General features: G+C 50.7%; 2 protein-coding genes and 1 long non-coding RNA gene across 9 annotated transcripts in view; 2 read left to right on the top strand and 1 right to left on the bottom strand.

The window, feature by feature from the left end:
* Positions 1-312: 312 nt before the first annotated feature.
* GDPD2 (glycerophosphodiester phosphodiesterase domain containing 2) lies at positions 313-10147 on the top strand. 5 transcript variants are annotated; one of them, XM_077888407.1, is made up of 16 exons: positions 313-495; positions 2125-2238; positions 2496-2599; positions 2868-2961; positions 3128-3187; positions 3443-3541; positions 3713-3806; positions 3956-4101; positions 4212-4294; positions 4391-4541; positions 6562-6768; positions 7003-7151; positions 8712-8859; positions 9015-9097; positions 9348-9376; positions 9720-10147. In XM_077888407.1, exons 2-16 carry the CDS (start codon positions 2134-2136, stop codon positions 9776-9778), a joined length of 1611 nt encoding a protein of 536 aa, XP_077744533.1. In that variant the 5' UTR covers positions 313-495; positions 2125-2133; the 3' UTR covers positions 9779-10147. The 5 variants fall into 5 exon arrangements, with proteins under 5 accessions (XP_077744533.1, XP_077744532.1, XP_077744531.1 ...); XM_077888406.1 differs by having other exon boundaries at positions 314-495; positions 6562-6783; positions 9676-10147; XM_077888405.1 differs by having other exon boundaries at positions 314-495; positions 6562-6783; positions 9473-10147.
* On the bottom strand, positions 8101-11791 carry LOC144308157 (uncharacterized). The gene is made up of 3 exons (XR_013374777.1): positions 11102-11791; positions 9304-9341; positions 8101-9147 (listed from the first exon to the last, which is right to left on the bottom strand). It is a non-coding gene; the product is annotated as an uncharacterized LOC144308157 (long non-coding RNA).
* Positions 11792-21269: 9478 nt separating this feature from the next.
* Positions 21270-22880, top strand: part of DLG3 (discs large MAGUK scaffold protein 3) — a 61721-nt gene continuing 60110 nt past the window's right edge. For 2 of the 3 annotated variants that reach the window (XM_077889615.1, XM_077889614.1), the window contains exon 1: positions 21271-22008. In XM_077889615.1, coding sequence (XP_077745741.1) covers positions 21652-22008 — 357 coding nt within the window. In that variant the 5' untranslated portion in view covers positions 21271-21651. Of the gene's footprint in view, positions 22009-22880 lie in introns of all 3 variants that reach the window. The other variant, XM_077889613.1, reaches the window with a different exon arrangement.

Below are 22880 nucleotides of genomic sequence, written 5' to 3'. Positions count from 1 at the left end.
AATTGTGTGGTCACCTCCCCCCAGCTTCCCGCCTGCTGGTGCCCTCAGCTGGTGCCCTCAGCCCTCGCCTCCCTGAGCCTGGACAAAGCCCCGGCAGTGACTGAGAGGGGAACAGGAGGAGGGACAAGAGAGATGGGGAGGGCCACACAAAGGAATTCCTCACGCCAAGCCCCTGACCGGCAGCGCAGCGAGTAAAGAAGCAGATCTGCTGTCCCTCCCCCTTCCTCCCTTATTCCCCCCCCCCCCCGCCCCCACCCCCACCCCCGCCCACCCTACCCCCCACCCCCACAGGCTGGGCACTGGCCGTAGAGCAGCTGAAGTCCTTCGGACAGAACCCACACAGCCTCCTGTAGGTGGCAACAGTGCCACCTGTTTGACCAGTGGGGCTGAGCCAAGGACTAGAAGAGGGAGGAGGCAGACAACTTGAAGAGGAGCTGGGAAGCAGTGCAGTGCAGAGCAGAGAGCTGAGCAGAGCAGAGCTGCCGCTGAGACAAGGTGTGAGGGCTGGGGAAGGCTGGGGTGACAGGCGGGAATGGTGGGGCGGAGACCGGCTCCAACCGGCGGGGAGCGGGCCCAGGGATTGAGCAGCACCCCTGCTCAGCTCCCCTGATTGGGGTTTTCAGACTTCTCAGATCCTGACCCCATCTTACAGACAGCTCCTGGGAGGGAGGGAGGACTCTGGAAGGCAGTGTCTGGGATACAGAGACAAGACCTGAAGGGAGGCAGTAAGTGTGGATGGAGCCCAGGGCAGGCTACTAGAAGCTAGTCCCGGGATGGGAAGAAGCATCCCTTTAGGATGCTTTTTCCCTGGAAGGGTCTCAGGGGGGTTTCCCTCCCTCCAGCTACAGACCCCTCACCCCTCTGCTCCTTACCCTAATTCTCCTTTCCCAAGGCAAGCATGGGGTAAGGAGGGCAGTTTCGGGGCAGCCACACCCTCCCTCATTTCAGGGGCCCAGCCACCATGTACCCTCTAAGTCTCCACAGCCTTTATGGGGCCCAGATGACAAGGGGTCACGTCCCTCAGACCACACACACTTTGGGTGGATCCAGGGGCTCCTCTACACACTCAAAGTCCTCTAGAAACCCATTTGAACTGACAGTCACTAGTGCACACACACATACAAATGCTGACACGAATCGTGCACCCAGTCACACACCCAGCTTAGTTTGGGGATCAGTAAGCCACCTAGGTCCCCGCATGACCCAAAATTGCGAGGTCTAACAATCCCAGGCCACAACACAACCACAAACACACACACACACACACACACACACATACACCTTTGACCAGTATTTGTTGTACTTTCACCCAAGCGATCTCAGAGGGTGGGGCCCCTACAGAGACTGGGTTCCTGGCTGGGGTGGCGGGGTGGAGGGGGGTGACTGGGCAGGATGACTGGGCAGGAAGGGACATGACTGTGGGGTGAAAGGGCTTGGATTTTCCAGGTGTGTGCGGGCAGGAAAAGGGTTCCTTCAGAAGGCTGGGAGTGACACAGGCAACCTGTGTCCCTCCAGTCTTTCTCTTACTGGCAGTACCTCCTAGCTCCTAGGAGGTAGAGACCTAGAGAATCTTTTAGCCAGGACTTTGTGGTGTGTGCAATCTCTGTATCCATATCAACTGGCCAACTAGCTGGGCCTTCCTTAGCCCCAGGTCAGAACCAGAACCTCTGCTTTAGGTGACTCTTGGTTCCTGGGGTGGAAGGCTTCCCACCATGGGGCTGCCTGAAGCTTGGCCAGATCTGTCTCAACTTGCTAAACTGAATTTGCCCCACCCTGGGCAGTTCCTCCTAAGTCCCCACCCTGGGCAAGCACTCTATCCCCAGAGCTGGATGGATGCTGTTAAATGGGGAGGAGTTGGAGAGGGTGGGTATGCATCCTGCCTGCAGAGACTGAATCTCCTGGCTGTCCCACTGACTTTTCAGGTATCCAGATTAAAGGGAAAGAGATTATCCCCCATTGCTCACATCCTTGACCAATCTGGCACTTTGGCCAGCCCCATGACCTCTGTTGCTGAGCAATGGCCCAGGTCTCTGCTGCACCTCTGAGCTCCTCAGATGCCCTGGGAGGGAGGATGGGATCCACCTCCTGCCAGAGTCCCTGATGGCTGAGTGTCCCTTCTCCCAGGCCCTCACCATGGCCGAGTCCCCCGGCTGCTGCTCCGTCTGGGCCCGCTGCCTCCACTGCCTGTATAGCTGCCACTGGAGGAAATGCCCCAAAGAGAGGATGCAAACCAGCAAGGTGGAGTAGGGATGGGGGGGGCACTGGAAGTCCAAGGCAGAAGCTGCCTGGAGGGGATAAGGAGGCCAAGTGTGCTCAGAGGCAGCTGGGGGGAAGGGGCTTTCTCTCCCCAGGAAGAAAATCTCTCTCTGCCTGTAGAGTAGAGCAGAGCAGAGCAGCCCAACGCCTGGCAGGAAGCCCCACTGAGCTGCCATCCGTTGGGGACTCTGAGCTGGAAGTGGGGATCCGCTGTGAGCTTCTCTCCTGCCCCTTTGCAGTGCGACTGTATCTGGTTTGGCCTGCTCTTCCTCACCTTTCTCCTCTCCCTGGGCTGGCTGTACATCGGGCTCATCCTTCTCAATGACCTGCACAACTTCAATGAGTGTGTCACGGACCCCCTCCTTCCTCAGCATACACGTTCCACTGTGCCCCACCTTGGGACCCCTGGGTGCTCAGTCATCCCCAGCCCTGCCTAGCTGTCCTGCTACCCAAAACCTCCTTAGAAAACTCTTCCATGAGGTCTCCCCGGCCCTTGGAGCCCCTGGCCCCTCATTCCCTTCTAGTCATCCTTCTAGACCCACCCCAACTCCCTTCAGGCCACTGTTAACAGCCCTCCCCCCACTCAGACACCTTCCTCTCCCTTCCCACAGATTCCTGTTCCACCACTGGGGACACTGGATGGACTGGTCCCTGGCATTTCTGCTGGTCATCTCTCTACTTGTCACATATGCATCACTGCTATTGGTGGGTCAGGGAGTGGCCCACATAACCCCCACCTCAGTCCTCCCTTCCCGTCAGCTTCACACCCCCCCCCCCCGGCCACCGAGGGGAGGGGAGGGGTGAGAGGGCAGTCTGGGGTCTCAGTGACCCCTCTTGGCGCCTCATTACTCCCACCACCCTCTGCCTCCAGCTCCTGGCCCTGCTCCTGCGGCTCTGTGGCCAGCCTCTGCATCTGCACAGTGTCCACAAGGTAGAGTGGGGATGGGAGTGAGTGGAAAGAGGGGTCACTGGGCCCAGCACTTGGCCAGCTACTGGCTGAGCACCCCAGTATTCTACCCATGCACTCAAGCTCAGGACCTGAAGCCCAGGTTGTTGAGTAAAAGAAGGAACGTGGATGAGTCAGGGGAAAGAAATGGTCCTGTTTGCATATAGGGGGTGGAGGCAGCCCAGGGAGCCATGAGCCCAGGGTTGACAAAGAAGGCCCCATTCATCCCCGGTCCCCCAGATGCTGCTGCTGCTCATTATGCTTCTTGTGGCCGCTGGCCTTGTGGGACTGGACGTCCAATGGCAGCAGGAATGGCGTAGCTTACGTGTGTCACTGCAGGTGAGTGACTGATCTCCAATGCCTAGGTGGGAGCCTTGACCTGTGTCCAACTCCTGGACACATCTTGCCTCCCAGTCCCCAAGACTTCAAGGAGCTCTGAACTCAGGTCCCAGGAGGGGGAGGCAAGGACCACTAGAGAGAAGAGCCCTCCTCACCAGGTCTCATCCACAGGCCACAGCCCCATTCCTTCATATTGGAGCAGTTGCTGGCATCACCCTCCTGGCCTGGCCTGTGGCTGATACCTTCTACCGCATCCATCGAAGAGGTGCCAGCTCCGCTCCCCAACATCCCCTCACTGGCCGTCAATGCTTCTGCCTCCTGCTACCTGTCTTACTGCACCTGCACTCTGCTTTCTGCCCCCCCAGAGCTCACCCATTGCCCTTTCTCCATAGCCTGTCCCCCACACCCCCACAGGTCCCAAGATTCTGCTACTGTTCCTATTTTTTGGAGTTTCCCTGGCCGTCTACCTCGCCCCACTATGCATCTCTTCACCCTGTATCATGGAACCCAGAGACTTACCCCCCAAGCCTGGTCTGGTGGGACACCGAGGGGCCCCCATGGTGAGTGTGGGGTAGAATGCCGGTAGGGTGGGGAGGGTCTGTTCCTCCAGGCTCTGGGTTCCCAGGCTCCAACCCTTCTCTGCTACCTCCCCACCAATTCCCTTGCCCAGCTGGCCCCCGAGAACACCCTGATGTCCCTGCGGAAAACTGCCGAATGCGGAGCTGCTGTGTTTGAGACTGATGTGATGGTCAGGTGAGAGAAGCTGGGGGCAGAGGGACACAGTAGAGGAGCTCAGGAAGTGATGACCAGTCACAGAGCTCAGCCCCCTGACACCCCTTGTGCCCTCAGCTCTGACGGGATCCCCTTCCTCATGCATGATGAGCACCTGAGCCGGACCACAGATGTGGCTTCTGTGTTCCCAGCCCGAACCTCCTCTCACAGCAGTGACTTCTCCTGTGCTGAACTGAAGAAGCTCAATGCTGGGACCTGGTTCCTAGAGGTGAAGACAGCCTCATAGAAGAGGCAACCACCTGTAGGAGTGCATGGGGGAGAGTTCATTCATTGATAAGTATTTTCTGAGCCCTGTGCTGAGCAATAGGTATCCAGGCTCTGTCCACAAGTCTCTCCCTCCAAGGACAGAGCTGAGCCAACAGGCTATCAGAATAGGAAAACTAGAGTGATTACAGTATCTTTACCAAATAGAGAGGAGAGAGGAGTGCCTGGGTGGCCCAGTCAGTTAAGGGTCTGCCTTGGGCTCAGGTAATGACCTCGGGGCCCTGGGATGGAGCAGGTCAGGCTCTCAGCTCAGTGGAGAGTCTGCTTCTCTCTCTCCCTCTCTCACTCGTTCTCTCTCTCTCTCTCTCTCTTCCCCTCCCTCCCTCTCTCTCAAATGATTAAATAAACTCTTAAACAGAGAGGAGAGAGAGTAAAGCCAATGTTTGGCAAGGTGGATGTGGGAGAGGATCAGGAGTGATTTCACGGGAGAGAATGCCTGAGTAGCACATTCAGTAACAATGGTTTTTAAGATGGGCAAAGCAAGGACTGATAATTCTAGTCAGAAAGGGGCGTATGTCAAGCCCCAAAGGTACAAAGAAGTGTTTCCAGGGGAAAAATAAAAAACAGTGGCTCCGTGCAACTGGGAGATAAAATTCATGGGAGTGGTAGGAGGTGAGACTGGCAAGAGGAGCAGAGGCTTGGTCTCAGGGGGCTTTGAATGCCAGGCCCCCAAAGTGCAGGCTTCAATCCTGTAGGTAACAGAAATATTCATCAGGGTACTTTATTTTTTCAGTTCCTCTCTTCCTGATCCTAAAAGTAATATGTGTTTCTTATTAAAAAAATTAAACATTAAGGAAATAACCTGAACATAGAAAAGTCCCCCATAATCCAACTCCTCTGAGATATCCATTGCTAGCAGTTGGATACGTATGTATATATACATATATACATACAAAGAGATGTACATGCCCATGTGCATTTTTCATTTTGCACAGATAGGATCACTTCATATTTCTTTTGCAGCTTGATTGGTTTTTCATTGAACTCTATGTACGGTGACATGTCAGGGCGATTAAGACCAAGGGATGTCTGGGTTTGACTCCTGGCTTCACCACCTACTAGCTGTGGGAGCCTGGGCAACAGAGTCTCTCTGTGCTTCATTTTCCTCATCTGTAAAATAGGCATAATTATAATAGTACTTACCTTGTAGGATCATTGAGATGATTAAATAAATTAAGGTGTTAGATAGTTTGCTTTCTCCATGTCAGTGATTAGGAGGTAAGGTCATTTGTTGATTAAGAGGGGTAGGAGAGGAGAGTGACAGAGGTTTGGAAGAGCCACTAGGAATGGAAAAAGGAGCAAAAGAAGAGCAAGTAAGAGGATGATTAAGTGGGGCACCTGGCTGGTTCAGTCGGTAGAGCATGTGACCCTCAACTTGAGTTCAAGCCCCATGTTGGGCATAGAGCTTTTTTTTTTTTTTTTTTAGTAAAGGGATGATAAAGTGGCGCTGAAGGTGAAAGAAGACTGTAGTGACAGTCAACATGATGTGCTCTTCCCCCCTAATTCTAGCGGTGGAGGAGGCAGATGATTATAGAATCGAATCGGAGTCTGGGATTTGGTGGGAAGGGGGAGTGCAGCATGCAGGGCAGGAATGGAATTGAGGGTGCTGTGGAAAAGTAATTCAAGCTGCAGCTGGACCAAGGGTAGCGGATGTAGGTGTGGCAGAAAGGGGCTGATGGACTGGGAGGAAACCAAGGGGCTAAGACCCCAGAGGTGTCTGTGAGACCAAAGAGAAAATGTAGTAGGAGAAAGGAAGTTAGGAAACTGGGAGGGAAGGAGGTTGGGGATCACAATGTAAGGTGTTAGATGGTCTGGAAAGGGCCACAGTTCAGAGAAAGAAAGACGCTGGCTCAGAGGTACACAGGAGCTGGGCACCAAGTAGGGGAAATGAGCCGAAATGGCAAGAATGGAGGAATGCTCTAAAGGCTTCTTCTGGTCTTGAAATAATTTTCCTGTTCTTGTAGAGGCAACCCTTCTGGGGGGCCAAGAGGCTGTCAGGCTCTGATCGGAAAGAGGCTGAGAACCAGACAGTACCAACATTGGAAGAGCTGCTGAAGGAAGCTGCAGTCCTTAACCTTTCCATCATGTTTGACTTGCGCCGCCCCCCGCGAAATCACTCATACCATGATACATTTGTGAACCAGACCTTGGAGACAGTGCTGAGTGCAAGGGTGCCCCAAGCTATGGTGATATTGCCAGGACCCCGAGTACTCCCTCTTACCCTTCTCCCCACCCTACCCCCTGCCTTCCCTAGGCTATGGTGATAATTTTGAGGCTGCCCCCTGCCCCAGGGCCCCACCCCAACTCATATACCCCATTCTGTGGTCACACCTCTCTGCCCCTGCCCCTATCCCTGGAATCCCCAAGCTCTCCTCAGCTTCATGCCCATCTTCCCTGAACCACAGGTCCTTTGGCTACCGGATGAAGATCGGGCTAACGTCCAACAACGGGCACCCAGAATGCGCCAGATATATGGACAGCAAGGAAGCAACAGAACTGAGAGGCCTCAGTTTCTCAACCTCCCCTACCAAGACCTGCCACTGTTGGATATCAAGTGAGTGCCAGAGGAAAGGAGCCAAGGGAATCCCATTAAACTTAATGGCAGGGGAGAGCCACCTCAGGGAGGGCAATGGCCATTCATTTATTCACACATACAACAAATACTTACCAATATGTTTAACACTTGCTATGCATCAGGCACTATTTATTGCAGGCTTTGGGAATACTAGTGAAAGAGAGAGATAATAAACTGAACAAATTATATGCATATTGGATAGTGATAAGTGATATGAAGATAATAAAACTGGGAGATGTAATAGAGCAATTAGAGTGAGGGCTAGAAAAGGGGCACATTAGGAGAAGTAGTTAAAGAGGTGATGTCTGGGCTGAGACCTGACAGGTCACAAGGAGCTAATGATGAGAAGAGCTGCAAGGGGAAGGTGAGGCTGGGGAGGTCAGCAGGAGGCAAATTGGGTAGGACCTTGTCAGCCACAAGAATGATGTTAGGTTTCATTCTTCACCAAAGAGGTAAGTGCAAGAGAGGATGGATCCGGGGAGAGAGGTGAGAGAGTCCCAAATGTGAGCTGGGCCCCAGAAGCTGACCCAGCCAGTAAGTAAACAGGATGGACTGCAAAGCATGCAGTTGCCAGGGTCTCTTATAAGGTCCCTGTTGCCAGATAGAAAAAGAAACATGGATTGAATGATAGCCCAGTGATCGCAAGTATTTCAAGGACCTTTTCCCAAGTTGTCACCATGGAGAGAGACATGACATTGGCTTTGGCCCTCACTTTAGTCTTGGCTAGTCAGCCTCAACTGCTGATCATGTTTCCAAAAGATATAAATTGGTAATGAATACACTGGCGATGAAATCGAGGTCCTGAAAAGCCTAAGTGCCCTAAGACGATGGACCAAATGTCCCAAGAGGAAACACAACAGGAATAGATGTAAAGACCTATATTTGCAGTCCAAAAGAAGCTCAATTGCACAAAGACAAGAGAGGAGATACTGGCATTCAGCAGGAACATGTGCAAAAAAGACCAGGGCTTTGATTGAATAGTGTGCATAATGAGTCATCAGTGGCATGTGACATTGCCAAAACTAGCCCAACCCTGGGCTGCCTGCATGCAGACGTCATGCCCAAAAGGTAGGGGGAGTTTTGCTGTACTCAAAGCTGGGCCAAGCCCACCTGGGAGATCATATTCAGATGCAAGACCCCATCCTTTGAAAGGAACACTGATAAATGGAACCAACATCAGCTCAGAAGAGGACTGGTGGTAAAGGGAATAATAAGCCAGGTCCCAAGCCCTGGTGGAAGGAATTGGGGCTGCTGGGCCTTGAGACAAGACAACTCAGGGACATGGGCACTTGTTCCTCAGACCCCTGAAGTGCTGTCATGGGACAGAGAAGAGAAACACACTCATGTGGCCCCTGATAGCCAAGCTAGGGTCCGTAGGTGGGATCCACTGGGAGACAAAGTTCAGCAATGCAAAGAAAGTTTAAAAAGTAGAACTGACAGTCCTTGGCAGCAACATCGTACATTGGAGCATGCACAGGGGCTGACTCCTGTGCCTCGAGCCCCGTGATTCTAGATGTTCCTTGTTTCCCACCTCCACAGGGCACTACACCAAGATAATGTCTCGGTGAACCTATTTGTAGTGAACAAGCCCTGGCTTTTTTCCCTGCTCTGGTGTGCAGGGGTGGATTCGGTCACCACCAATGACTGCCAGCTGCTGCAGCAGATGCGATACCCCGTCTGGATTATTGTAAGACCTCTGGGGCTGTCACCGCTTGTCTTCTTCCCCCAACCCCACCCCCAGTTCTCCTTGACCCCAACCATCTCTTCCTCATGCATTTCCCCCCACATACTACCTTTGGGGCTCTGGCCACCACCTAGAGGTGCCTTTTCCTATTCCCGTAGCCCCCTCAAACCTACCTAATGATGTGGATCATCACCAACTGCGTCTCCACCCTGTTGCTTCTGTGGACCTTCCTCCTCCAAGGGTGAGTGCTTCATGCCTCAGCTTTCTGGGTCTTCATTGTCCCCCGGGGTCCTGGCAATGGGACTGATTCAGACTCACATACGCTGCCTGGAGCTTGGGGTTTGGTCTGTTCGGTTCCTTTGTGGTTCTCGGGCCCTTCCTTATATGCCAAATTAGCCTGAGCCTGGGAAAGGCAGTTTGAGGGAACCTGGCATCAGAAGGTCATACCTGAAGCCGGTTGAACGCATAATGGGAAGCTTTTCTCCCTACAGGAGATGTAAGAAGGAGAGAGAGAAAACTGGTAAGAACTTTCTCCCTCCTCTCATTTGTCTCCTCCTCTAGCCTTCCCTTTGGTCACTCCCTATATGTCCTCCCCTCTCCCCACCCGCTGCTCTAGGCTTAGAAACAGCAGTGCTGCTGACCAGGATCAACAATTTCATAATGGAGTGAATGCCCAGCCCCAACCCCCCCCCCCACCAACCACAGTCTGAGGCCTGTCTGGATTGACTAACAGCAAGGAAGGGAGAGCGGCTGAGTGGGGATGGGGTGGGGTAAACTTTGCCAACAGAAGGTTTTGAACTATGAGGGTCCTCTGCACAGATGGTGGGCATGCTGCAAGCTTCCGTGGAATCTGCTCCCCTTAGGGTTTCGACCTGAGGTCGTTGGGAAGACAGTGAGTCATGGGAAGTTACTCCCAAAATGAAACTAGGATGGAGAAAGTGGGAAGGAGGTTGCCAAGATAACGTTTCAGACCTGTGTGCACGAGTTCTTGTGTAGAAGGCACAGGGTGTGTCAGGGATGGACCAGTTTGGACCAGTGACTGAAGGAGATGACAGAACAGCCTTTCCTGGAGAACGAAGATGATGGAGACACTAATTCCACTCCATTCGCTATCTCTTCTGACTCCCTGCAAATTTAACTGCTTTCCTGCCTAGATACTGGGGGCAAAAGAGCCCATGTAGCCATTTAATTCTGTGCCTATAGGTGGCTTTTTGCTGCGCACAGCCTTTTCTTCGAGACAGGCTGGTTATTGTATGTTGTTAATCTGTTCCTCAATGAATTTAACTCCTGATTGGTTGTGGTCTGATCTTTTCAGTGGTGGGGTTTGGTGGAGAATGCACCTTCTATCTCGGTTTTATGTGACATGACACTGAGGGGTGATCACGGGGAGATTCTTGGGCTGGAGGTGGGAAGACCACCTGGGACAATGAAGGGCTACAAGAGGGGAAGCAAGAGAACAGCCACCGCGGGGACAAGCTTGGGTGACTGAGGCACTCTGTGCAGAGTTGCGTTGTAGCTCCACCTTGTGGTCACCCGCCGCAAGAAGGAGGCCGCGTCAGTCGTCACCGTGACGTATGAATGCCACCTGTTTTCTGTGCCAGTTGGAGACCTGTGTCCTTGACTCTACACCCTGAGGGTATAATCCGATTTCGACAAGATTCTCACAAATTTTCGCGTCTATGAGCTGCTGCGCGCAGGCTCTGGTTCTCAGGCCCTCCTTCCCTTCGAGGAACAAGTTCCCCAGTATGTTTGTTGCTCGTGAGATCCTGGGCTAGAATAGTTAAAGTGACCAGTGAGGAGCTGACCTAGGATGGGGAGTCTGGTAGAAGGGGGAGGGAGGGGCCAAGGCAAAACCGGGGACCGGAGAGGGCTCAATGGCTGACTCTTCTGTTCCCTACCACACCAACGTTCACCCCGATTGGTGTCTCCACGCGAAGGGAAATCGGATTAAGACGCTGGCGAGGTCAGAAGGGTCGGTTCTCAATTCCTCCTCTCTCACCAGACTGGGACCCGGGGCAGCACTACCGTTTCCAGACAAGACCCTACTGGATGGCAAGGCAGCCCCGGGAACTACAATTCCCAAGATGCCCCGACCACTTCCGGTCTCGGGATTGACGGAAGCGAGTTTGAATTTGTATTCCAGCCCCCTCCTCCTCCCAGGCCCGCCCCTTCCCTTCTCGCCGCCCGCCCCCTCCATGCATACACATGCACATACGTACACAGGCGGTGGTCCGAGCCGACATACCTGGCCTGCAGCTGGCGCGGTGGGCGGGGGCTCCGGCGCGCGAGGGGCTGGGAGGAAGCAGGCGCCCCGGGAGCCAATGCCGCGGCCGCTGTCTGGTCCCAGTCTCCTCGGGCGTCCACCCCGCCTTGTCGCGGGCAGGGCTCCTTCACACACTACCCTTTCAAGATGCATTTCCTTCGTTTTCCCTATTCCTGATCCGCCCCTCAATCTGACCGTCTGCCAGCCGCAGCTCGGAAGTGCCCAGACTGTCCGGTACCGCCAGGCTCTTACCTCTCAGCGTGTACCTCCACCCCGCACCCCTACTTTTCTGTCCCCTCCCAGGTGTCCAGCCCCGCAGCCCTGCAGCCTCTTCCTCCCCTCCTCTTCCAACCCAGTCCTGACAATCTCCAGACTGTCCAACCCCCTTGGCCTCAACTTCTCAGCTTCCAGGCTTTCAGCTGCAGTCCTGTAACCTCAGAGTCCAGACTCCGGGCCAGAGTGTCAGGACCTAGTCCCAGACCCTCACCCCTTACCCCTGGACCCTAGCCGTGAGTCCTCAGCCCTGACGCTGCCACCCCTTATCCTTACTGGCTTTCTAGGAGGACTGGACAGCTATGGCACACTTAACTTCTATGAGACCCTGGGCTGGAGACTGGGACTGACAAAAACTTGAGGGAGGAGGGCCTCAGAGAGCTGCTCATTGGGGTTGGGGTGCAGTTGCTCTCCGTTATTTTTAGCTGCTGACTCACAGCTCCTGGCATCCGGGTTTGGGGCTAGCAGGCTGGGCTAGGGGGCTATTAATAGAGCTGAGACACAGCCCCGACCCAGTTCAGTTTAGAAGCACAGGGATCAAGGAGCCTCCCTCTGTCACCATGCCCTGTGGAGATGTAGTGGACAAAGGCAGTGGCTGAACCAGGACCTCTCTGCCTACCAGTACCTCAGCCTGATATCTCTACCTTGGAACTCTTTAGAGAAGGCCCACGATAAGACTCCTAGGCACAGTTCTCCCCTCAGTTTGCCGTGGCTTGGGGTTCTGCCACAATGAACCTCCTGTTGTACTAGCTGAGAGTAAAGACAGGAGTCCTAAGTAGAACAGATATTGTGGCTACAGCCTTGGCGTGGTCTGGACCTACTCTTGGGCCAGAATACCAAGTTACTAGAAAGAAAAGCTGTGGGTTTCTGAGCCCCAAAGACCCTCTTAAGGATGAGGTGCTTCAGCATGGTCCTAAGAGAGGGGGCACTGAGCTGAGAATTTGCTAGCCTCAAACTCCACACAGTACTAGGAAACTGCTGAATTCTGTGTTTATCACCTGCTGATTTTCTTTTTACTTCTTTCCCTCTTGTAGGGCTCAGTCCCTACTTGCAGGGATCAGCAGACCTCAGGATCTCTCCCAACTCCATAGAGAAACCTAATTTAGGAAAGCCACTGAGAAACTTAGCACCACCAAGATATGAATGATCCTTTATATATCGGCATTTCTATGGAAATTTTTATTTCAATGGATAAAGTAGGAATTCCCAGGGTGGCTCAGTCCATTAAGCGTCTGCCTTCCGGGATCCTGTGATCTAGCCCTGAGCCCCTGGGCTGGCTCCCTGCTCAGCGAGGAGTCTGTTTCTCCCTCTCCCTTTGCACCTCCCTGACCCCTCCCCGCCCCCTCCTCACTCGTTCTCATTCTCTCTCTCTCCCCCTCTCTCCCTCTCTCCAGTAAACAAAATATTTTTTTAAAAAAGTAGGAATTCCCTAATCCATACATCAGGAATGATGGGGAAACCTTAATCCTTTGCTGGACTAATCACTAAAACTATTCCCACCCACACCCAAATTGCTAGAATTCCTATTCACGAAGGATGCACACCCACAGCAATGTCCCCTTACTTGTAAACCAGAAACTGCCTTCAAGCGACCCAGATCTTCAGCTCTCAGGTGGAACCAGAGGGCTTTGGGACAAGGCTGATTGTTTCTCCACCCACAAAATCTGTCTGCTTTGTACACAGCTCTACCTTCAAGAATGAGCCCAGATTATCAGACAGCAGCAGGCCACCCTGCCCCAACCAGGTCATTTTGCAGAGAGATGGTGGATGGGATGAGAAATGGTCTCTCTGCTCCTCCCAAATCCCCTTGCCTTCTACTCCTTGGTGGCTTCAGTCTCTGCGCAGGCCGCCTGGTTGCCTAGCAACCACAGCCACCTGCAGGGGCGTGGGGCTGCTTTGGACCTGTAGGGGGCGCCTGTCTCCCTGGGGCCTCCGGCTGGAGCTCTAGCAGTCGCTCTAGCAGTCGCGAGGGTGTGCCAAGAGTCAAAGCATCTCAGGATTGACCGAGTCCTCCCAGCTTCACCAACCCAGTCCAGTCTGAGTCTCTCTGGAGTGAGTGGGCTCACTATGATTCTAAAGAGATTTTACTCATATTTATTAAAAATGAAAAGAAATAAGAGAGAGGAAGGGAGAGAAGGAGAGAGAGTAAGAGGGAGAGAGCGAGGAAGCGAGAGAGAAGCAGTCAGTAGAGATGGGGCTTGGGGAAGGCATGTTTGACCCTCTCCATTCTCTCCAGGTTTAGCCATGCTTATGCCTCAATCAGAGTAGTTCAGAGGACCTGGGCTATAGGGGACTTTTTTCCTGAGCCACTTTTAGGATGTGGAAAAAAGAGTCTAGCACTCAGTGTTGTCAAGCTGCTGAGCATATAAAAGATTTCAAGCTCCTGGGTTACCAGCCTAGCCTAGACTTGGTCAAAAAGAAAGATATTAATTCCTTTGTTTGTTCAACAATAATAACTAACCCTAACCCGTTGTATACCAGGGAATGGGCAAAGTGTTTTACATTTAATCCTCACAAAAGACCCATGATTATTTCCATTTCACAAGTAAAGAAACTAAAGCTCAGAGAATATTCAAGGTCACACAACTAGTGACCGTGTTGGGTCTGACTGAGTGACCATTGTGTGCCAGGGTCTAAGGATATAGGTAACAAGACACCTCTCTGTCTTTTCACTACCTAATGAACCGCCTGTCAGGATCAAACTAAAAATGTCCTCTCCTTTGTGAAACTCCTCTTAAGTCCTCCCCCAACAAGTAGAGTTGATACCTTGCTTTTCTGAGCACCCCTCTGAAACAGCACTCTTCACAGGAATGGTAATGATCTGCTTCCACATTTCCATTTCTCTAACTCCATGACAGGGCTATTTACAGTGTTCACTATTCATCTCCCTCTAGGTGTCTAAGAGACACCTCAAACTCAACACGTCCAAATCTGTGCATCTGATCTTTTCCCCCAGAAAAGAATGGCCACTCCTAAAGCTGTCCTCATCTCAGTCCAGGGCAGTTTCACCTTTCCAGTTGCTCTGGCCAAAAAATCCTTGGAACCACACCTCATATCCATTCTGTCAGTAAATCTTAGTGACTTTCTTTTCAAAATACGGGTTCCTCTGAAACCTTTCATACGCTGAAATGGCAAAAAAAGCAATTACCATTAATGTATATGGAAAAAATTTTGAGCATTCCCAGACCCAAAAACATAACCTATCTTAGGCTTTTCTGATACCTTAGGGCACATCTTCCTAAGGAACACACAAAATAAATGACAAGAAAGCACAGATGCTCACAGACACAGCTCAAAGCTATGGTGACTTGATGCTGAGATGCTGAGTGGTGTTCCCCAGGAAAGAGCTTGGCCACTCTCTTGCTGCTGCCCTTGGTGCTTGCTGCCTCTATAGCTGCTCACTGCAAAACAAATGCTGAATGCTATTTTCACTTTTTTAATACCCTTTTTAATATAAAAGCAAAAATCCTCTTTGGATTTCCTTCAGTTAGTGGAAATAGGTACTGATGCAGGTCTTTCCTAAAAGCAGAGTGGTGGAGGTGCCTGGGTGGCTCAGTCAGTTAAGTATCTGCTTTTGGCTCAGGTCATGATCCCAGATCGAGTCCCGAGTTGGGCTTCCTGCTCAGCGGGGAGCCTGCTTCTCCCTCTCCCCCTGCCTGCCACTCCCCCTGCTTGTCTCTCTCTGTCAAATAAACAGATAAAATCTTAAAAAAAAACAAAGGGGTGTAATGCAAACTTTTGAAAAGTGGAGGATACCTGTGCATCCAGAATCCAACCATTTCCTATCACTTCCAACGCAACCACCTTGGTCCATATCATCATCATCTTTCACAGGGATCACTGCAGAAGCATCCTAATTGGTCTCATTGCTTCCATCCCTGTCCTCTGTGATCTATTTCTCCACACAGAAGCCAGAGTGATCTTGCTAAACCCAAGTCAGATCATGTTAGTTCTCTGCACAAAATCCTTCAATGGCTCCCCATGTCTCTCAGGGTAAAGCCAAAATCCTTACAATGGCCTACTGGCCCCATACGACCTTATTCTCTACTAAACCTCTGATCTCATCTCCTGGTACTCTTCTCCTCCCTCATTATTCTCTGGCCACTTGCTCCTCCTTGCTGTTCCTTCGACAAGCCAGGGGTACTACTTACCCAGGACCTCTGCACTGGCTGTTCCCTTACGAGGTATACTCTTCCATATGGCTCACTTCCTCACCTCCACTCAAGTCTTTGATCAAATGTCACCTTCTTAGTGGGGCCTACCCTGACCAACCTATTTAAGATGCCTCTATTCTAATTTCCAGTTTGCAATAAATATAGGGTATAGAGGAATGAAATAAATGACACCATGAGGGGGAAAAAGACAAATTCAGAAGGTGGGATAGTCAGCAAAACAACTGACTTGTACTCCTCAAAACATCAGTGTTGTTAATTAAAAAAAAAAAAGATGAGAGACTTCTACTTCTGGACCCAGCTTGAGTAGATAAACTTCTCCCTTCTTGCTAACTACAGCTAAGATTCTGGACATTATATATAAAACAAATGTAAGAAGACTCTGAAAGGAGGAAAGAGTAGACTTATTAGGAACCCCAGTGACCTGAACTCAAGGTGGTGAGTTCCCTAGGTTTTCTTGTTGCCTCATATATCACAGACTGATGCTGGAGAAGCCAGCAACCTGGAAATGCCAATGGGCACAGACCAAAAAGCCTCAATAAAAACCTGCTTTCTCGGGATCCCTGGGTGGCGCAGCGGTTTGGCGCCTGCCTTTGGCCCAGGGCGCGATCCTGGAAACCCCGGATCGAATCCCACGTCAGGCTCCCGGTGCATGGAGCCTGCTTCTCCCTCTGCCTATGTCTCTGCCTCTCTCTCTCTCTCTCTCTATGTGACTATCATAAATAAATAAAATTAAAAAAAAAAAAAACCTGCTTTCTTGGGCAGCCTGGTTGGCTCAGTGGTTTAGCGCCGCCTTCAGCCCAGGGTGTGATCCTGGAGACCGAGGATTGAGTCCCACGTCAGGCTGCCTGCATGGAATGGAGCCTGCTTCTCCCTCTGCCTGTGTCTGTCTGTCTGTCTGTCTGTCTCTCTCATGAATAAATAAAATCTTAAAAAGAAAAAGCCTGCTCTCTCTAGCCAAAAGACCAGGAAATGGGGAGCTCAGCCGTGAACTGGAAATAACCACTCTACTGTAACCAAACATCACGGAAAAGAACTGCAGCCTCACCCATGCCAGTAAAGTCCAAATAGAAACCCAGACTTCTACTTTTACTAGGCTTCCCCAACATTCTCCAGGGTGGTGTCAGAAAAGGCTGAATAGGGAGCCTGGACTTCCATCTCCCCAGAGTAACATGGCTTCATCTCCCTACTGGATGATATCAGAGTGTCAGAGGAAGCCTAGTGTAGTCAGGACTTTTGCTGCTGTGCTCTCTCTCCTCCCCTCCCAGTCCACTGCTCTACCATCCTTGCCCCTACCTGTACCCCCACCCATGGTCAGTGGAAGCCATCTGGGGAGCAGGAAAGATATACTTCAACCCCTCCCAGTCAGAGAGGTATCTGTGGAGGTCTAGTGGGGAGTGGAAATTTCCAGCAGCAAGGAGGAGCTTCTGTCTCCATTATCAACTAACACCACTGGGGGAACTTGAACTTCTGTCCCTACCTGACAGTAACCAGGCAGTGGCCCCTTCCATTGATGTCAGAAGTGTCAGAAGAAGCCTACCAAAAACAAGATTTAAATAAGAGCCAGAGTCTCATAACATAATATCCAAAAATGTGTAGGATGTAATAAAAAATAACTCATCATACTAGGAAACAGGACACCCTCAACTTGAATGAGAAATAATCCACAGGTGCCAATACCAAGATGAAAAACAGCTTTCAACAATCTGACAAGGATTCTAAAGTGGCCAACATAAAAAATGCTTCAATGAGCAATTACAAACAAGGTTGAAACAAATTTAAAAAAAAGTCTTAGCAAAAAAATAGGAGATACAATCAAGAATCACATTGAAATTTTAGAATCAAAGAATACAATAACCAAACCCCAAAAATCAGTGGAAGGACTTATCAACAGGATGGATAGGACAGAGGAAAGAATCAGCAAATTTGAAAATAGAACTTTAGAAATTACCCACTCTGGGGGCGCCTGGGTGGCTCAGTTGGTTAAGCGTCCAACTCTTGATTTCAGCTCAGGTAGTGATCTCAAAGTCATAAGATCATGCCACAGTGGGCTCTGTGCTCAGTGGGGAGTCTGCTTGAGATTCTCTCCCTCTCCCTCTACCCCTCCTGGCCCCATGCTCTCATTCTCTCTCTCTCTTTCTCTCTCTCTCTCTCTCTCTCTCAGTTAAATAAACCTTTTTTTTTTTTTAAAAAGAAATTACCCAATCTGAACAACAATGGGAGAATCGGATTTTTAAAAAATGAATGGTGCTTCATAGACATATGGTAACTATCCCCTAAGACATAACGTTTGTGTCATTGGAGCCCAAGAATGAGAAGAGAAAGAAGGTGGAGGCCAAAAGGGGCCTCAAGAAATAATGGCTGAAAATCTCCCAAATTTGGCAAAAGATAAAACCCATAAATTAAAGAAGCTGAACAAAGCCCAAACTAGATAAACCCAAAGAAACCCATGCCAAGATACATCATAACCCAACTTTTGAAAACAAGACAGAGAAAATCTTGAAAACAGCAAGAGAGAAACAACACCTGACTTACAGAGGAAAAACAATTCAAATGTGGGTGGATCTTTCATCAGAAACCATGAAGGCCAGAAGAAAGTGGCACAACATATTTCAAGTGTTGAAAGAAAAGAACTGTCAACCCCAAATGCTTTACCTAGCAATACCTTTTGGAAATAAGGGGGAAGTCAAGTTACCCTCAGAAAAAAGGAAGCTAAGAGATAGATTACATCACCAGCAGACCCACCCTAAAAATATAGTTAAAGGCAATTTTCAAAACAGAAAGAAAATGATAAAAGAAGAAATCGTTGAACGTCGGGAAAGAAGAAAGAATTTAATGAGTAAAAATGGAAGTACACACAATAGACTTTCCTTCTCTTAAGGTGTCTGAATTATGTTTGATACTTGAAGCAATAAATATAACATTGATGTGGAGCTCAATATATGCAGAGGAAATATTTAAGACAACCATACAATACTATAGTATAAATGGAACATGGTAAAGGTATTTAAAGGGAGGTGAGGTTTCTATACTTCCCTCAGCCTGATAAAATGTTGACAAGTAGATCTCTGTCATGAAAAAATAATTCTGTATCTTTGTTGCAGCAGTTGTTACAGCCATCTCCACATGTGGTAAAATGGCTTAGAACTATACCCACATTGTGCCAATGTCAATTTCCTCGTTTTGATATTGTACTATAATTATATAAGATGTAATCATTGAGGGAAAACTGGGCGAAGGGTACATAGGCCCCCTCTGTACTATGCAACTTCCTTGTAAATCTGTAATAATTTTTAGAGAGTGGGTTTTTTTTTAAAGATTGGAGCTGTTCTAGATATTTTTAAATATTTTATTTATTGACACCTAACTCTGGGAAACGAACAAGGGGTAGTGGAAAGGGAGGTGGGCAGGGGGTTAGGGTGACTGGGTGATGGGCATTGAGGGGGGCACTTGGCGGGATGAGCACTGGGTGTTATGCTATCTGTTGGCAAATTGAACTCCAATAAAAAATTTTATCTATTTATTCATGAGACACACACACAGAGAGAGAGAGAGAGAGAGAGAGAGGCAGAGACACAGGCAGAGGGAGAAGCAGGCTCCATGCAGGGAGCCTGATGTGGGACTCGATCCCAGATTCTGGGATCACGCCCTGAGCTGAAGGCAGATGCTCAACTGCTGAGCCACCCAGGCGTCCCTGTTCTAGATTAAAAGTGGTTAAAGATACAAAGGCAATAGGGGAGCCTTGATTAGATTCTGATGTTAAACTATAAAAGGCAAATTTGGAGAAATTTGAATATAGACTAGACATTAGATGCTATTGGATGATATGAAATTATTGCTAATTTTCTTAGATGCCATAATAATACTGTGGTCATGTAGGAGAATACAAGATGTATGCTGAAGTATTAGGGGAGAAGTGTGATGAAATCTGTAACACATTCGAATGGTTCAGAAAACAATGTAGCTACATGATAGATGATAGAGCAAATATAACAAGGCAGTAACAGTTGCTGAGTCTATGAGAAAGACATATTGATGCTCATTGTACTATTCTGTCAACATTTCCATATGTTTGTGAATTTTCATTTTTAAAAAAGTTGGAAAAGAAGTTGGAAAGAATATGTGGAGGATATATGATAAAGCAAGTATAGCAAAATATTAATGAGAATCCAGGTGGTGTTTGTTCCCTGTAAAATTCTTTCAATTTTCTGTATGTTTGATAATTTTTGTATTAAAATGTAGAGGTAAAAAACTTGAAGAAAGATGATCACAACCCGGCATCCTCCTCTAGCATTCCCAACACCCTCTTCTCTGATTGACTTTTCTTTTTTCCCCACAGCACCTTATATATTATATAATTCTCTTATTTATTATGCTGGGTTTTGTCTATATCCTCTCACTAGAATGTAAGCTCCCCATGGGCAGGGATTTATTGTTTTGTTCTGTTTGTTGCTATATCCCCAAATCCTAGAACAGTGTCTGCACATAGCAAGTGTTAGTTAGATAAATGTTTATTGAATTAAGAATGAACTTCTGTATCTCTCGGACCTAGGCTGAGGTCTTGCATAGAGTAGGTGTGCAATGAATGTTTGTTGAATTGAACTGAGATCTACAGCCTACGGGAGAACTTAGAATAGAGCTGTTGTACCAGGGTGGTTCAGAGTATGGATTCTTGAATCAAATAGCCAGGTTCTGCATCCTGATTCTGTTACTTCCAGCTGTATTAACATCTCTGAGCCCCAATTTCTTGATTAGTGAAATTAAGATAAGGATAGTAACACCTTGGTAGGGGGTTCGTTTGAATGTAAAGCACTTAGGACTTTGTAAAGACTCAATAGTTGGTAGCTAGGGACAAAAGAAGAACATCAAAAAGAGATAGTTTTCCCTGCATATCACCTTCCTCCATCCCCCAACAGGCTGAGCCAGGGAGGCTAAGGAGATGTCCTCAGACAGGAATTCCTAAGTTCTTCTCCAGGCCCCCTGGAACAGTTTCTCTAAGTTCAGATCTCTTCTTACCTTTCCTTCTGCCCTGGACTCTTCTTTCCTCTTGGCATCCTAAAGCTCTTTCTCCCATCATAACCATGCAGGAGTACGGGGAAAGAGACAGGAGCCTCTGGGCCGGGGACAAGAGCTCAGAGCTTTCCTTTCCTCCTCCTGTTCTAGGCTTGAGTCCCTCACTAGTGATGGAAGCAGGTCAAGTGTGAGATTGCGGTCATTTCAGGCCTAGAGGTTGAGAGAACAATAGTCCCAAGGAAGAGGCACTGACAGGAGAGTAGCCACATATGCTGCCCTCTTCCGTGGTCCCCTGTTAAGAAAGATCACCTTCCTTGCCCTGCTCCAACATCCCTTTGGTCTGTTCTGCTGCTTCAAGTCTTTACTTCTGCTAGCCCCAGCTCAGAGCAAGCCCAGGGACCCATTGACTATCTCCCTGCAACTCCCTCTTGGAAGTGGGGTGGGGTGGAGTGGGCGGAGGACGGGTTGGAATTGGAGATGTGGGGGCACTAGATCAGGGGCTGAGCTCCCCCGTGGCCCAAATCCCCCGTCCCTGCTTTAGGGTCGGCCGTACCCCAGATGTCTGGGGAGCTGGGGCTGAGCCTGGGGTCGCCACTGCCTCTGTTCCTTTAAGGAGCCGCTGTTTAGCATTCCTGCCGCTGCCGCTGCCGCTGCCTGACTCTGCACGCTGATTGGCTGGAATCAACTGAGAAGGGAGCCAGGGAGAGATGCTCTTGACTCCACTCAGATCCATCCTGGGGACCAGTGCAGGAGCGGTCCTCTCAGCACCCAGCCTCTGCCCAGGCTCCCGCTTCTTCTTTGCCGCTGGGCCTCGGCCCAGGAGCCACGACGGGCGACACGGAGCCGCCAGTGCTGGAGGGGGAGCCGTGGGTGCGGGGCAGCGTGGGGGCAGAAGCCCCGGGACGCCCGCCCGGCCCCAGGCCCCGCTCCGCCCGAGCGCCCCCACGGGTGCCCCCTCCTTCCTGGTCCGAGCAGTGTGAGTGTGCCCGGGAGTCCGGCGGCGGCGGCGGCGGCGGCGGCGGCGGTGTGGAAACCGGCGTGGGCTGGGGTGTCCGGGCGGCGGGGGGCAGTGCCATGCACAAGCACCAGCACTGCTGTAAATGCCCCGAGTGCTATGAGGTGACCCGCCTGGCTGCCCTGCGGCGCCTCGAGCCTCCTGGCTATGGGGACTGGCAGGTGCCCGACCCCTACGGGCCAGGTGGGGGCAATGGAACCAGCGCGGGCTATGGGGGCTACAGCTCGCAGACCCTGCCTTCACAGGCGGGGGCTACCCCCACCCCCCGCACCAAGGCCAAGCTCATCCCCACTGGCCGGGATGTGGGGCCAGTGCCCCCTAAGCCAGTCCCAGGCAAGAGCACACCCAAACTCAACGGAAGTGGCCCCAGCTGGTGGCCCGAGTGCACCTGTACCAACCGGGACTGGTATGAGCAGGTATGGACCAGCAGTGCGGAGGGGGGGGCGGGGGGGATGGTGGGGTAACCCAGGGGAGGCTGGAGAGTGGGGGCCTAGAGGCCTGGGGGTGCAGCAGGGATTCCTGGAGGCTTCAAGCCAGTGGACTCCGAGCCCTAGCATTTCACCTGAGCTAAGAGAGGCGGTTGGAAATGTGTGCTTCTGTGTGTGTGTCTGTTTGGGGGTCTCCATTTGGAGGGGATTGGGAGGAGCTGTGTGTGTCAGGAGGTGAAGGTATGGCGGAGGGGTACATTTTCCTGTGAGGGGGACTGGGTTTGTCTCAGTGCGGAGGTTTAGTAGCGTCTCTGTGTCTGACAGGGGGCGGGAGGTTCTGCGGGGGCTGTGTATGGTGTGTGCTTCCATGGGGGGGAGGAGGGGGCATGGTGCTCTGCGTAGGGGGGACATATGTGTGTATGTATGTTAAGGTGTGTGGAGGAAGGCAGTGGAGCTCCTGTGAATCTATGTAGAGGAGCCCATGTTCCCAGCTGGTTGAGCTTTATCCTTCAGTGCCATGAGTCCTTTTCTGTCCCAGTCCCTTTGTGTGTGAATGTGCACATGGACATGTGGGGATGTCTCTCTGAATGTGGAGGTGTCTCTCTGTAGATGAGGCTGCAGGGACAGCTGTGTTTGCCTGTGTGTGTAGCTACATGTATATGTGTGTGAGCATGTAGCTTAAGTGTGTGCATGCATGTGCCTGTGTGTGTGTGTGTGTGTGTGTGTGGTGTCCCTGGTGAGAGGCTCTTGACAGGCAAAGGAGGGGAGGGAGAGGAGGCAAGAGACACGTCCCAAACAAGGCTGAGAGGCTGCTGAGAAGGACGGACTCTTTTGTCCAAGCAGCTCTGAAGTGTGTGTGC

The sequence above is a fragment of the Canis aureus genome, chromosome X, assembly GCF_053574225.1.
Source record: "Canis aureus isolate CA01 chromosome X, VMU_Caureus_v.1.0, whole genome shotgun sequence".
Classification (NCBI taxonomy): domain Eukaryota; kingdom Metazoa; phylum Chordata; class Mammalia; order Carnivora; family Canidae; genus Canis; species Canis aureus.
This window is presented reverse-complemented; position numbering and strand designations above follow the sequence as displayed.